General features: G+C 34.0%; 1 protein-coding gene across 5 annotated transcripts in view; it reads right to left on the bottom strand.

Moving 5' to 3' along the window:
• Positions 1-5058: 5058 nt before the first annotated feature.
• LOC103495760 (copper-transporting ATPase PAA1, chloroplastic) overlaps positions 5059-15169 on the bottom strand; it is a 51780-nt gene continuing 41669 nt past the window's right edge. For 3 of the 5 annotated variants that reach the window (XM_017046290.2, XM_051087619.1, XM_051087620.1), the window contains exons 16-17: positions 11851-11931; positions 5059-5517 (exon numbers count right to left, since the gene is read on the bottom strand). In XM_017046290.2, coding sequence (XP_016901779.2) covers positions 5332-5517; positions 11851-11931 — 267 coding nt within the window. In that variant the 3' untranslated portion in view covers positions 5059-5331. Of the gene's footprint in view, positions 5518-11850; positions 11943-15169 lie in introns of all 5 variants that reach the window. The other 2 variants (XR_007822449.1, XM_051087618.1) reach the window with 2 other exon arrangements.

The following is a 15169-nucleotide window of genomic DNA, read 5'->3' as shown; positions in this document are numbered from 1 at the left end:
AGACACTTATTTTGCACATATTGTTGAAAATCTCAAACAAAAAATATGTTGTGTTTTATTATATATTGTTTGATGGATTTCTGTTTAGGAAGAATAAGATTTGTATGCTGACTACTAGAGTCACAGACAATAGCACTAATTTCCACATCACTGTTCAATATTGCTTTATTAGAGTTTACCTTGAAAGAACATTGAGAGGAGTAGACCAATGACAAATGCCTTCATGGATCAAGAAAAGACATTAAAGTTAAGAGAAAGTTGGAGCAACAATATGAGAAAATGACCGATCATCCAAGAACCACCTAACTCATCAAACACCAAATGTGATTCATTGGAGAGAACATGGCTCTAAAAAACAACAAGATTGTACTTATCCCAAATTGTTGAAGCAATAGTAAAAAGATTTTGACATTCAAAGGTTAAAAATCTCACAAACCCCACCAGAAATTACATTCACATTAACTTATATCTCTACTATATATAAAATGTAGACTATATAAAAGAGGGAAATAGGGATAATCTTTATATTGCCTTTTTGCTCCTCATTCTTAAGCCTTACTTACTATAGCCTTAGCTTACTGATTTTTTTAATAGTTAGTTATTGATGCATTTAGGAAGCGGTAACAATGTAGATTTACCATTATTAGTTAATTATATCTATACGGTATATATATAAAATGGGCAAAATAAGAAGAATCTTTATTATAATTCTATTTTCTCCTATTATTCTTAAGCATGCTATTATAGCTAGCCTTAGTTTAATTGTTAGTTATTGATCACTTTCTAACCTTTCATGATGTAGGGTTAATGGTTAGTTAATTATTTCATTCTCACCCTTTTGTAATTTAGATTTAAATAATGTAATCAATGAGATAGTTTCTTTCTTTGTCTTTCCTTCACTGTTATGTTTGTCTTTTAACTCTTCTCATATGAATTTACATACACTCTTACACCCCATACTTTTCTCCATTTCATTTTATGTTCGGATAATTTTCATTTCCTTTTGACGTTTTCCATTATTTTTATGTGTTTTGATTCTTTTTTATGTTAAATATTCAATTATGTCAAGAAGAAGTATTGAGAACTCATTAATTTATTTCTTACCAAAGACGTAATGCTATTTTAACCATAAATCTTCATGTACTTTTCTCCATTTCATCTTCTATTTTGGTACTTTTCATTTTCTTTCGACATTTTTCCATTTGTTTTTCCTTTTCATTTGTGTTTGAATTAATTTTCATATTAGCATTCAATCATCTCAAGAGGAAAGCATTGAAAATCCATTATTTTATTTAGAGACAATGTTGTTATTTCAACCCTAAATTTTTATGTATTTTTTAAAACATTTTTTTAGATTTTTATGGATGAAACACTTAATTCTGGGATTTGAACAGATTTAGCTTGTGTTGGGAGAGCAAGTTTAATTTTTTTTTCATCATATCTTTCCCTTGTATCAAATAATTTCATTTTTTAGATTCGGAACATTGGAATTAAATGATTATTTTGTTAGATTAAGATTCGGTTGATTATTAAAAGCCAACAACCTTCGGATTCCTTAATTTATGGATCTTTTGTGTTAGCTTTTGATTAATGGAGCTAATGCTCATATTTCAAATTTAAATCTTTATGCATTTGTTTATTTTTCTTTTTTAGTAGAATTTTAGAGTGGAACACTCAAATCTTGGATTTGTATGAATTTAGATGGTACTCGATAGCAAATTTGATTTTTTTTCCGTTTAATTCTTTCATTTGGATCAACCTCTTAAATTAACTTTTTTTTTTCCAACTCGTAGCCAAGGAAACCAATCTATATGCATTTATTTGGGCGTCTTTTAAAAAATATAAAAAAGCGGTAATATATTTACAATTTATACAACAATTCTGAAAATGGAAAAAGTTCATAGGTTCACTGTGTAAAATACCAAAAATGTCCTGTCAACCACGTCGTCAACGATGTGCGTGTAATATATTTACGATCGTTTAGATCTGGTTATTATTTGATAAGCGATCGTTTAGAGCGGTAATATATTTGCGATCGTTTAGATTTGGCTATTGCTTGGTAAGCGATCGTTTAGATATGACTATAATTTTTCTTTTCAATTCTATCATTTAATTTTGTTACACGATCGTTTAATTTAGTTACATTTAAATTTTATTATACGATCGTTTAGATTTGGGACCCAAATCTAAGTGATTTTTTTTTTCAAAAATTTGGTACACGATTTTTAAAATTCTTCTGGTATACGATCGTTTAGATTTCTCTAAATGATGATTTATTTTTTCTACACGATCTTTTATTTTTTTTACATGTTTAATTTGGTTACATTTGTTATACGATAGCTTAGATTTGATCGTTTAGATTTGAGAACCTAAATCTAAATATTTTTTTTTTCAAAATTTGGTATACGATTTTTTTTAATTGTTTTGGTACATGATGATTTTTTTTTACGCTACTCCAATCCAAATGATAATTTTGTTCGAGATTTTTTATACACGATCTTTTATTTTTTTTACACGATCGTTCACTTTTCTTAAACGATCGTTTACACCATTTTTTTTTTTTTTTTACACAATCGTTTACTCCAATCTAAATGATTTTTTTTCAAGATTCTTTACATACGATCTTTTATTTTTTTTACACGATTGTTTACTTTTTTATACAATAGTTTACATTTGGCTACTCCAATCTAAATGATTTTTTTTCAAGATTCTTTATATCTTTTAGATTTTGCTTATTTTTTTTTACATAGTCATTTAGAACCAAATGTAAACAACGTAAAAAAAGAGGAAAATAAGAAAGATGATGAAAAAAAATTGCAGCGAAAAAAAAGAAGAGGAAAACTAGAAAAACGATGGAAAGAAATCGAAAAAAGAAGAGGAAAATAAGGAAGATAGATTAAACGACGTAAATAAAAAATTGTAAAATAAGAAAGATGATGGAAAGAAATCGCAGAAAAAGAAAGAGGAAAGAAGAAAGACGATGAAACAGATCACACTAGGAAGATGAAAGAAATCGCAGGAGGAAGACGATTTCATTGCGAGGAAGAGAAGAAAGATGGAAGGGCAAACTTAGACGATTTCATTTACGAAAGTTTTCCTTTATTTCATGTGGGAGAGAAAACTAGATTTTTGTTCATTAATTCTTCCATGTGTATCATTAAATTCTTTTGTTTGAATTGTCTCATTTTTTTTTTTTACCTTGTTAGCCTTTTAAGATTCTTAATCATTAAAATTAAACACATATATTGAGCTTTTTAAGGGTTTTTTTTTCAAAATTAGAACAAAACGGAAAAATATTAACAATTTTGAAAAATGAAAAAACTCATAAGCACATAACATGAAATAACAAAAATACTCTGCAATTAACCTGTCACACACACACACGAAAAAACGATCTTGTACTCAATCTAGTCGATCTTGTACCTTTTACTCAATTTAAACGATCTTGTATCCTTGTATTCCGGAAATACAGAAAAAAATAAATTCCACGATCGAACTACCAAAAAATAGTGGGCTAAAAAGCAGAAACCTACATACTTTAGACTTTCCTTTTTATTGAAAAGTTATTTAGGGGTTCTTGTGAATCGAATCTAATTGCTTGAAATTCCGTCCAGTAAAATGGAAGAATTATAAATCTCCAAAATAATACATAGGAATATCGCAAATAAACCCATCGCGACACCCATTAAAGGTGTAGTTCCCAACCCAGGAGCCACTTTACCATATTCCGAATTCAATGGTTTCAATAAATCCCCTACAACAGTTCGTCTTGGCCCAGATCTAGAACTATCGTCAATGGTTTGTGTAGCCATAAATAATCCTATATTTTTTTTTATTCAGTGAGATCTGTTGACTTTGTATACCATTCCGTTGTAAATAAATGATCTTATTATAGATCCCAGTTTAAACAATATACAAAATCTAAACATTCTATTGCTGATAGTGGTCTATCTCTGTTTACTGGGATAGATAACTGATCATTTAGATATTAATACATGACCGTGTAGTGAAAAAAAGAACAAATAAAAGAAGAAAAAGGAAGAAGAAGAAATACACAATACTTAATAATGAAAAAAGATTAAGAAAAAAAGTAATGTCTTTATAAAAAAGATGATGCCAAAGATGAGAGATGGCGAAGAAGCTAAGGAATAAATTCTAAAAGAATGAGATGAGAAATTCTAAAAGACTTCAAGTTCAAGTTCAACATGATTATAAAATTTATTTTAAACGATAGGAAAAAGACTTCAAGTTCAAACAATAATGTTAACTACGATAAACGATCATTTAAATCATGTCAAAATAATATTTAAATAATTTTAAAGTTCTCAATTATGAGAAAGATGAATAAGCTTCCAAGAATCTTGTAGAAAACGGAGAAGATGAAATATGAGATTTAAAAAAAAATTATTTAAAAATAGAAAAAAATAAATCTAGAAAATAAGATGAATAAACTATAAAAAAGAAAAAAAGAAAGAAAAATGACGAGTCAACTGTAATATTCAATAACAAATTTGAAAACTATGAAAATATTATATCAATTTCATAAGCTTCTTATTTCGTTTTGTTACCTAAGCTATATATATTTTTGTTATTTGTTACACTTACGAAAATTAACCAATTTTGTATAGATTTTTGTTCCTTGTATAATGAGACATTTTAATAAAAAAAATTAAAACCTTTGATCTTGTCCAAACAATTCAATTAGATATTAAAATACTTATTCTCATGTCTAATCCTTTAGAAAGACTTTGTCATTTATATATATATATTTTAAAGAAATTTTAAAATAATAATTATTAACACATTACTTCATATAAATAAAGTTGAAACAAAAAAATATCCGTTGTAATTAATTAAATATGTAATAATTAAAGTGAATGAATTGAAACGTAATCTAAAATAAAATTGTTATAAAAATTATGTGGATCAAATGTATCTTCCCACTTCCCACTTCCCACTAAGCTGACTTGAATTTCAGGAAAGAAAAAGATTCTCCCTTAGAGCCAACCAATACAAGGGGGCAAGTAGTCCCTTTCCCAATAAAATTACAAGAAAGTCTTAAAGGAAAGAAACTTTATTTAACAAATAATGCCTCTTTAGTTCAACAACCTAAATACTTCATTCCTAACTCACTTCATACTACCAACCTCAAGACTAAGGGTTGCTTTATCAGCGTCATTAAAAACAAAACAAACATCAAAAGTCTTATTAAACAATGATTACCAAAATGATGATAAGATGAAGAACTTCAGAAGAACCTCTCTACTAGGGTGATTTCAATGTCATTTCTATCATTGGGGTTTGGGATAAATTTGTTTTTCTGTTCTTCATCTATTTTTCTTTAGGTTGTTGGTCCTCCACAGATTTTTTTCTGTTCTGAGAAAATCTTATTCTCAAAAGAAGTGAATTTGCCATAACTCCTACAGAACTCAGACCCATCAAGGCACCCGCGATCGAAGGAGTGAGTATAGTACCAGTAATAGGAAGCAGGACCCCTGCTGCAACTGGAATTCCGACCTAAATGAAGATCTCAAAGAACTGAGATTAGTCATTCGTAAAACGAAAGCAAATGTCCATTTTAGTCTTTCTACTTTAGAAATTAAACTATTTCAGTCCCTACTTGTAAAATTTTAACATACATATCTGAAAACCCTTCAATACAAATTCATGGCTATAGAATTTTAGTGAATAGTGCAATGCTAAAATTTTAATTGAAAAGAATGAGATAAGAATTCATCTTTTGAAAGTAGTATTTAAACTAAGTAATAAATATTCAAGCAAAAAGCCCTCTTTATATCATAAGCTGAAACTGAAAGTGAGACTCTGGCTCTTTTTTCTTGGTTGACCTCACTTTCAGAGTTCAGAAAGCCTCAAGGATTCGTCTTGGCCCTACTTAACGTTCGTGTGTTCCAAATGAGTTGAATCATGTGTTGTGGTTTCGCCTTTTTAGCTTTTAAGGTGTGAGTGAGACTTTTGGGAAGCTTTTGATATGATTCAGGGAGCAAGTTGGTGGGCTATGATGAAAGACAATACGTCAGGGGCCTCCTTTCCAAAATAAGTGCCCTTTTGTTGTTCCTTTGGTATGCTATGGTGTGACATTTGTGGTTAAAAAGAAAATAGGAGAGTTTTTAAGGTGTTTGATAGCACGCCCAAAAAGATTTCAGATCTACCAGAGGATTTAGATGGTTTTTTTGGAACTATATTTGCTTTTGGTTACCTACAATTAGGGACTGTTTCTATAATATCGTTGACCCCAGGCTGATTGAACCGTGTTTTTGTGTGCCTGGTTTCTATATAAAAGAATAAAATTGAAGCGATTTGTGTTTTCCATAGATTCTCCCAAAAATTAAATTCTTTAATAAGGGGTAAGGTGGGCTTTGAGCTTATAGACACTTTGTATGAGTTCAATTCGTAATCATGAGTTCCAAGAAAATAGAACTCAAGAAAAGAAAAAAAAAACATCAATATAGAGCAAACTCTAGTAATGAAATCTGATGGGTGGATGGGTAGGAATTCTTCAGACAGTCCAAAGGTGTCAGGAGGTGTAGGACACCAAGAATGGACTAAAGAACCTCCCAAGGCAAAAGGAGTTGGCAGCTAATAATGACACAAGGATTATGGGCCAAGAGGTGAAGTGGAGTACAAGTGGCATGATATGCAAGGCACCTAGGTTTTGCCAAGTAGAAGGTATAAAGTGGCCAGCCTGAGGTGGAAAATGACAAGCAGAATGTGTAAGAAGCAAGGAGGAGGTGTCATTAAAAGAGCATTCAAGACCTTATATAAAAGAAACTTTGGATGAATGGTGTTCACAACCCACTTGTGTCAATTGGGTAATTTCACTTGAAAAATCTCCTATTGAGTTCAAGTGCCAAGGGAAGGGCTACCAAACAAAGAAGACACGGGGAAGGGATGCGTTGAAGGGAATAACGTCAAAAAGATCATTTTCGATGGAAAACTGGGCAGTTCTGAGTATTTTGGAGCTACACAATTTAGTACTTCGAATCTTTGGCTGAAATTTTGAGATGAATTAGTTAAGACATTTGTAAACAAGTTTGTAGAAGGAAGTTTCTTGATTTGAGTTTTAGATTTTAAGTCATGAAGCTCCAAAGTCGAGTAAAGTTAGACAAAAATCAAATTTCTAGCCAAGGCCCAAGGATAACTGAGTGCCAGGATGACAAGGTAAGATAGACGTGCAATTTGGGCAAGAGAGGTTATTTAAGCCTTCAAGCATGCGAGAAGCATGTCAAACGCATGGCCAAGCAATGTGAGACATGCGCAGACAAGGTCAGTCATGCACAGTGCACAATGTGCGGCACATTGAATGTGAGACGTGCGAGGGTGTGAGGTTAGCACGCGGCCACGCCCCTGGGCTTGTGCGCATGCATGCAACCTGCTGCGCATGCCTTGTGCACTAGCAAGCCCACATACCATTTTTAGGCATTTTTGGGTGTTTTAGCAATTTTTGTTTAGAGTTTAGATATCTTCTAAATTTTAAGGACTAAATGGAGTATAAATACCCCATTTTCAAGATAAGAAAAATTTGAAGATTTTTTTCTAGCCAAGGAGAAAACCTCAAGTTTGTAAGTGATACTTTGTTTAAAAAGTTAATTATAAAGCATGATTTCAATTTGCACGAGGCAATAGCTTATGAGTGATTGCATTTAAATGATTTACTTAAATGCTTAAGATTCCTAAGTTGAATTTCAAGCTTCATAAGCAACTTGCATTTAAAAGGTTTCTCATTAGGTCGTGGCAATACTATACAAAGTACCTTTGAATGTGTACATATGATTCCCAACTACTGATGTAAAGGCTTTATAGAATGACTTAGGACAATTACATGTGAAGGCACAAATGCCTATGGGGAAGGTTCAGTTTAGACTGACCCTTGTTAAATTGTGAATGTATAGCTAGAAGCAAGTATGTGGTAAATTAACTAAATGATTAAGAAATTTTTGAGGTGTTTCTAAAGCTTTATTATGCTAAGCTTACAATGATCGCACATTTAAAGTTGAGCATTGAGCATAACTATTTAGAAAGCATGTTTTAGAAAAAACATCACTCACTGTGCATTTTTAGCTCATTTTTTCAAATGTTCTCACTTTCCAAGCAATGATCATGTTTCCCTAAGCTGAGTTTATTGCTACCAAATTGACTAGTCTGATAAGAGAATTTGTAAAGTTATTATGTTTGGAATAGTGTATCAGAATATAGCCAGTTGTGTTGTGTACTGAAAACCGATATGTGTTGAAACCTAGTCTTGTCAGAATCTTTGTAAATGTTTTTTGAAAATTTAAAAATAATATATGCTACACTTAAATTTCTTTCTTTAAAAGACGAGTTATACGCTTCTGCTAAGTTTTAAGCAAAGGTTTAAGGGTTGAGGTTAGCATGTATCGTTACGTTGAGACAAAAGACAGTATTAGTTGACTTCACGTTGTCTCCCGGGTCTAAAGTAGATGGTTTGGGAAGGGGTGTGACAGCACGTACAGTTAAAGCGAAAGACGGTATCAGTTGATTTCACGCCGTCTCTCGGGTCTAGAGTAGGTGGTCTGGGAGGTGGTGTGACATGAGCTGCAATGAAAACAACATCGACCTATAGATAGGAAGGGAAGTAGACAACATAAAGGAATGAGCAACTTCCAAAAGGTGGCAATCCTACGCTTGACAACCCATTTCGCGGGGGTGTAAGCACAAGTGTTGTCTTCTTAGCCCTTAATATAAAATTAATTAATTTAATTAATTAAGTAGAGATGTTTGGGAAAATGGATGTATGTCGAGTTTGATTGAACCACTACAAAATTACGGTGTCTTCTTCTCTAACACTTTTCTTATTATTTTTTAATTTTATTTTAGTTGCATATTCTTGTTGGGTAAGTTTGATTGCATACTCTACTACATATTTTTTATCAATCTTTTTGTTTACATTATTTAGATAAAGTTTATTTTATTTAATTTAAAAACTATCTAATTAGTTTAATTTAGGCTTATTTGTGAAAAAGTTTAATTAAACCCTATTCATCCCCTCTAGGGTTGCCATACCAGTCCAACAACAGGAACTTTGGTGAACAATTCCTTTAGACGACAAAAACTCATTAAGGGTGTGGTTTTGAAATTCAACCAACTTTGTAGTATTACAATCTTTGTATTGAATTGCATTTCTACGGTGTGATAGAAGTCCCGAAATGTGGAAGTGACTTCGGATTTGTCGGAGGTAAGGAAAACCCAAGTAAGATGGATATAGTATGGTCATCAATAAAGGTCACAAACCGCCGTTTTTCAAAGGAGGTAGTGACCTGGGATGGTGCTCAAACATCACTATGAACAAGAGCGAGTTGGCTTGTATGGTTGTGAGGGAAAAAAGACTTGATGTTGTTTAGCCCTAATATACACATCACAAGCTAAAGAAGAAAAATCAACTTCAGAAAAAAAAAGGGAGGAAATAAGTGCTTCATAAATTGAAAGTTGGTGTGGCCTAAACGAATATGCAACATCGTACAATCTTTTTCAAAAGTAGTAAAGTATAAAGATAAAAGACTAGTCGTACAAATGCTACTATAGAAGGTATTGCTCATCATCGAGTAGGTAGAGTCCCCTAATGTTCTGAGCAATGGCAATCATCCTTCTTGAGCTCAAGTCTTGAAAAGAAACAAGATCAGGTAAGAATGTTGCCTTGTAATTCAATTCACTAGTAATCTTGCTTATAGATAGAATATTATAAAAAATTCGAGGCACATATAACACATTGTGTAAGGTTAATCCTTCAAAAATAGAAATCTGCTCCTTCCCGACCATGGGAACCAAGGAGCCATCTGCAGTTTTTATTTTCTCATTCCCAACACACGGAATGGAAGACATAAAATGCTCAGAAAAACCTGTCAAATGATCTATGGCGCCAGAGTCAAGGATCTAGGGTTCTTCCCATCAACATTAATAAGACTGAAGGACTGGGATATGCCTATCTGGGCAATAGCTCCAAGTGTAGTCAGACAGAGATCCTTTGGTGACTGAGAAGGACCCATAAACTCACTCACATAAGCCCGCCTCGGGTTTTGTTTGTTGTTGGAAAAGCATCTTCTTACCTCCAAGGGAACGATCATGTAACTTTCAACACTGCTCTTGGTATGCCACTGTTTCTTACAATGACAGATAGGGATTGGTTTTCCATTATGCCTCTCATTGTCATAAGTAGATGACTTCGCACTAAAGGCAGCAAAATCAATGGCGGGGGTTGTCAGACTACTCATAGCACTAGTACGATCCTCCTCAAGGCGAACCTCAGAAGAAACCTCTATCAGGGAGGGTATAGGTCTTTGGCTCAATATACGTATAGGAACAATATCAAAATTAGGGTTGAAACCAGAAAGAAAAACATAAATCTTGTCAACCGGATCCTAGAGTACTATATGCTATCGCTGAGACAATTCCAAACAATTTCTTTACATAGGTTCACTTCCTGCCAGATAAGGGAGAGTGTTGTAAAAGGATGTCACATCTATTGTCCCATGTTTGCATTTGTGAATCTGTTTTTGCAGAGTGTATAAACGAGAGGTATTTTGACACTTAAAATACAATTTCTAAGCCCTGTCCCAAATATCCTTAGCATTTGCAGTCATAAGGGTTTGTTGATCTACGGTTCCATACTTAAATCAATGAGGACCGAATCAGAGAATCCTCCATATTCAAGTACCATTTTTTAGGGTCTCCCGATGGAAGACGAGGTATCTCATTTGTCAAGCCAAACTTGTGGCGCCCTTCAAGAATCATTTTGATAGATTAGGACCGCAAAAGATAGTTTTGGCCGTTCAGCTTTTTCCCTAAAAAATATTCTGCTGACTATGCCTTTGTATTAGATATATAGGAAGAGGATAAAGAAGGAAACAATGATAACGGATTCTCAGAATACATCGATGGGACTGTATGAAGGTCAGGACTAAGGTTGGTAGAAGTGGCTACTAATGTCGCTCCAATTGCCTCAATTTGAGGTTAAAACATGTCCAGTTGTTGTTGGGCTATTCTTAGAGAGGAAGCTAGTACGTAAGGATTTGATTGTGCCGAAGACTCACCACCCTCAAAAGTTGAATGGATGTGAGAAGCAAAAAGAGTGGGTGGCGGCTGGAGGTGACTAACGGTGGCGCATGCAGAAAACCCAAGATTTGATTGTGACTAGGTTGTTGTAGGGTGGTGTTGCGGTACATGTGCATCCTGTGCGGATGAGGAGGGAGGCTAGTCGAAAAGCTGTGGCTGAAGGGTACTGGTGGTCGAGGCTGAAGGAGGAAGCTTTCCGGAATGCTACTGCTGAAGAGAAGGGTTGGCCTATAGGTTCTGTAAGTGGCGAAATAGATTCTCCATAGCAATGCTGATCTGAGGATTGACGACGGCAGCGATGGCGATGGCAACGCTGATCCTAGTGGTTGTCTCCTCCATTTGAGTCCCATCAAGTGTCAAGTCATCTAGGGTTTCATCGATATCTTGCTTTGATACCATATCGAAAAATAGAGACGAAGAAAGAACACAAAGTTTACGTGGAAACCCTAGTACAAGGAAAAAAAACCACAGTATATATGTTTCTTATTATTTTCTGATGGTAATAAAGGTACAAAATGGAAATATTTATAGAAAACACGAGCCTAACTAGAAAAAAAAATGGGCAAAGTAAATCTCAACTACCCTTGAGATTTCAACATGACCAGGTAGGGACTTGTGTTTATAAACTTGATTTTAAAAAACCAAAACTAAAAGTCAGAGCCTAATGTTCGATTGTAGGCAGCATTAAAAGTGGAATGAATTTTCTGTAATATAACAGGAGAAAGGAAAAAAAGAGACATCTGGTGATAGGTGGAAACTTACGATGTTATATCCAAAAGCCCACCAAAGATTTTGCTTCACGGTCTTCATGGTTAACCTACTGAGCTCCAAAGCATCAAGCAGCTGCAAGGAAGCTTTTTGAAGGAAATTACATCCAGACGCATAAAACCAAAAGAGAACATGATTTTATAAAATGAATTTCATAAGACAAATAGTCACGCACATCATGTTTGATTAATATGTTTGATGATATTCACAAGAAAAATTGACTCCTAATGTTGCCTTTGAGTTTTGATCTCCAGAGGTCTCAAAAATGAAACCTGAGGCTGAGGATTTTCGTTTTGTATATTCATTCCCTCGGTACAAGAAGAGATTAAAAGATCAATAACTCAAGATCTCCTTTTGAGTATGCTAACCCAAGCCCAAAATCACTCACCAACTTAATCTCCTTACCTCTATTCATAACAAAATACACAACTTCTTAACTAATTATCTTTATGCTCTTACTAATCCCATAGTAGTAATCCTAATATATCCCTAACTAAGGCTCTCACATATCTTGCAAGGGTAGTTACTAGACTTTATCGTGTAAGGGTAGTTACTAGTAGTTATTGTGTAAGGGTGGTTACTAGTAGTTTTTGTGTAAGTGTGGTTACTAAGGTGGTTACAACTTGTTATAAATGGAGGGAAGGTAAGTGAGAGTAAGGAAGGTTATTCTATGAAGTGATCTAAGGCATGGGTGAGAGGATTCAAAAAATGGTTCCCAAGTGCCTTAAACTTGATTTATCTTGTATTTCCTCTTATAATAAATACAAATCTTGTTCTTATTAGGAAGTATCTTTGCATATACCAAAAGAGAGAAATTTTATTAATGATCAAAAGTTGCGAATACAAGAAGATAAATACTCTATTTATAGAGAATCGAAAAGCAAATTAATCCTAATCCTAATCCTAATCCTAATTAATAAAAGAAACCAATCCTAATCATAATTAATAAAAGAAACTTAATCACAATCCTTAACAAATCAAAGAAACTAAATCCCAATCCTAATAAATCAAGAAACTAATCATAATTCATAATCCTAATAAATTAAGGATTTGACCATAATACCATAATCCTGCTACATTGTATCCCTCCTACAAGAAACTTCTCCTAAAAGAAACTTCTCCTTGAGTTTTCAAATGAAATTGAAGGTAAAATTAAAAATAATCCAAGAGACAATGAAAATTCTCATCCTCGAGTTCGAGGTGATAACATGAAGCTTCCGTCTCTTAGCTCTTTAAGTGTGGTAGACTCCAACAGAAAAATCTCTACTTAAAATTTACCAAATCCAAATTGAAAATGAAATAATGCTCCACAAGAGTCTTTTCCTATTGAGTTGTATTGAAAGCGGTAAAAGAAAATCTGACACCGAGTTACGTGGAAACCCGAGAACCGAAAGAAAAAAGAAAAGAATATTAGGGTTAATCTTTCCTTAGGCTTAACCCACTAATTCTAACACTCCCCCTCAAGTTGGGATATAAATATCAATAAGACCCAACTTGCTAACACATGAATCAAAGCTTTGTCTCAGAACATCAGCAGCCTATTGACTCGAGGGGATATAGGGAATGCATATGCTACCATTGTCCAGTATTTCTTTAATAAAGTGTCAACCAATCTCTACATGTTTAGTTCTATAGTGTTGAACTAGATTGTTGGCAATGCTACTAGCTGCTTATTATCACAGAATAATTTCATCGATCTCAGTCCGGACGAAGGTCAGTAAAACCTTCTATAGCCATATTTCTCACATATCTCCAAACTCATAGCCTCATACTCAACTTCAGCACTGGTTCAGGCCATAACCCCTTACTTCTTATTGCTTCAAGTACCGAGGTTTCCCCATACAAAAGTACAATAGAGAGGTTTGGATTTCTTGCCAACGACGAACCTTGTCTAGTCAAAAGCAGTAGAGGTCTCAATAGCTCTTCTGTCGGTCTTCCTAAACATCAACCCTTTACCATGAGTTGTTTTTAATTACATTAGAGTTCTGTTAACTACCTCCATGTGTTCCTCGTAAGGGGCTTGCATGAACTGGCTAACGGTATGCACAACATAAGAGATATTCAATCTAGTGTGTGACAAGTAGATGAACTTTCCCACAAGTTGCTGATATTTTTCTTTATCAACTCAAACTTTATCACCTTAATTTCCTAGTTTACGGTTGAACTCAATAGGAGTATCAACAGGACGACATCTCAGCATACCTATTTCAGTCAGCAAATCAAGGAAATACTTCCTTTGAGATATGAAGATACATTTTTAGCTACCTCCGTCCCAAGGAAATACTTCAGATTTTCCAACTCTTTAATTTCAAACTCATCTCCATCTTCTTTTTCAATTGGATGATCTCAATGATGTCATCCCCAGATAAAACAATGTCATCAACACAACAATCTTCCCAACCTTGGAGACTTTCGCAAACAAAGTATGATTAGAGTGCGCTTGACTGTACCCTTGGGATTTGACAAAGGTAATAAACCTATCAAACCATAGTCTCAGTGACTATTTTAGCCCATATAAGGATTTCTAAAGTTCGCAAACCCGATGATCAAATTGGACTTCAATCCTTGGAGAGGGATCATATAGATTTCCTCTTCTAAGTCTCCATCCAAGAACACATTCTTAAGATCTAGCTGATGTAGAGGTCAGTCTTTATTTGCACCAACAAATAACAGGACTCTAACGGTGTTTAGTTTTGCAACTGAGGAAAAGGTTTCAGAGTAATCGACTCCTTAGGTCTGAGTAAACCCTTTTGCAACTAACATGGCTTCGTGTCTGTCAAGAGTGCCTTGTATTTGAGTGTCAACACCCATTTACATACCACGGTCTTATGTCCCTCAGGGAGAGTACAAATCTCCCAAATCTTGTTCTATTTAAGAGCTCTCATCTCTTCCATAACCGCCGTTTTTCACTTTGGGCACTCTAAAGCAATGTAGATACTTTTAGCTATCATGGTATAGTCACGGCCGGTTGTGAAGGCTCTGAACTGTGGTGATAGGCTCTCATAAGAAACATAGTTACAGATGAGGTGTTTTGTGCATGACCTAGTATCTTTCTTCAGTGCAATAGGAATGTCAAGAGAGGGATCATACTTACTTAAATTACCTGAATGATCCTGTTCCATCTCATTACCAACAGTCTCTGCTTTAACCTCAATCTTATCAACACTGTCCTTTACCCCCATATCTTTAAGAACAACTATATTGAATTTGTCATTCTCACTCATTTAATGATCAACACATGAGTCAATAGGATTAGTCATACCTTGATCTCATGGCGGTTCAAAGTCTTGGACCAAAGCCGGTTTATCAATAA

This window comes from Cucumis melo, chromosome 7, assembly GCF_025177605.1.
Source record: "Cucumis melo cultivar AY chromosome 7, USDA_Cmelo_AY_1.0, whole genome shotgun sequence".
Lineage (NCBI taxonomy): Eukaryota > Viridiplantae > Streptophyta > Magnoliopsida > Cucurbitales > Cucurbitaceae > Cucumis > Cucumis melo.
The sequence above is the reverse complement of the archived record's forward strand: the minus strand, read 5'-3'. Positions and strand labels throughout refer to the sequence as shown.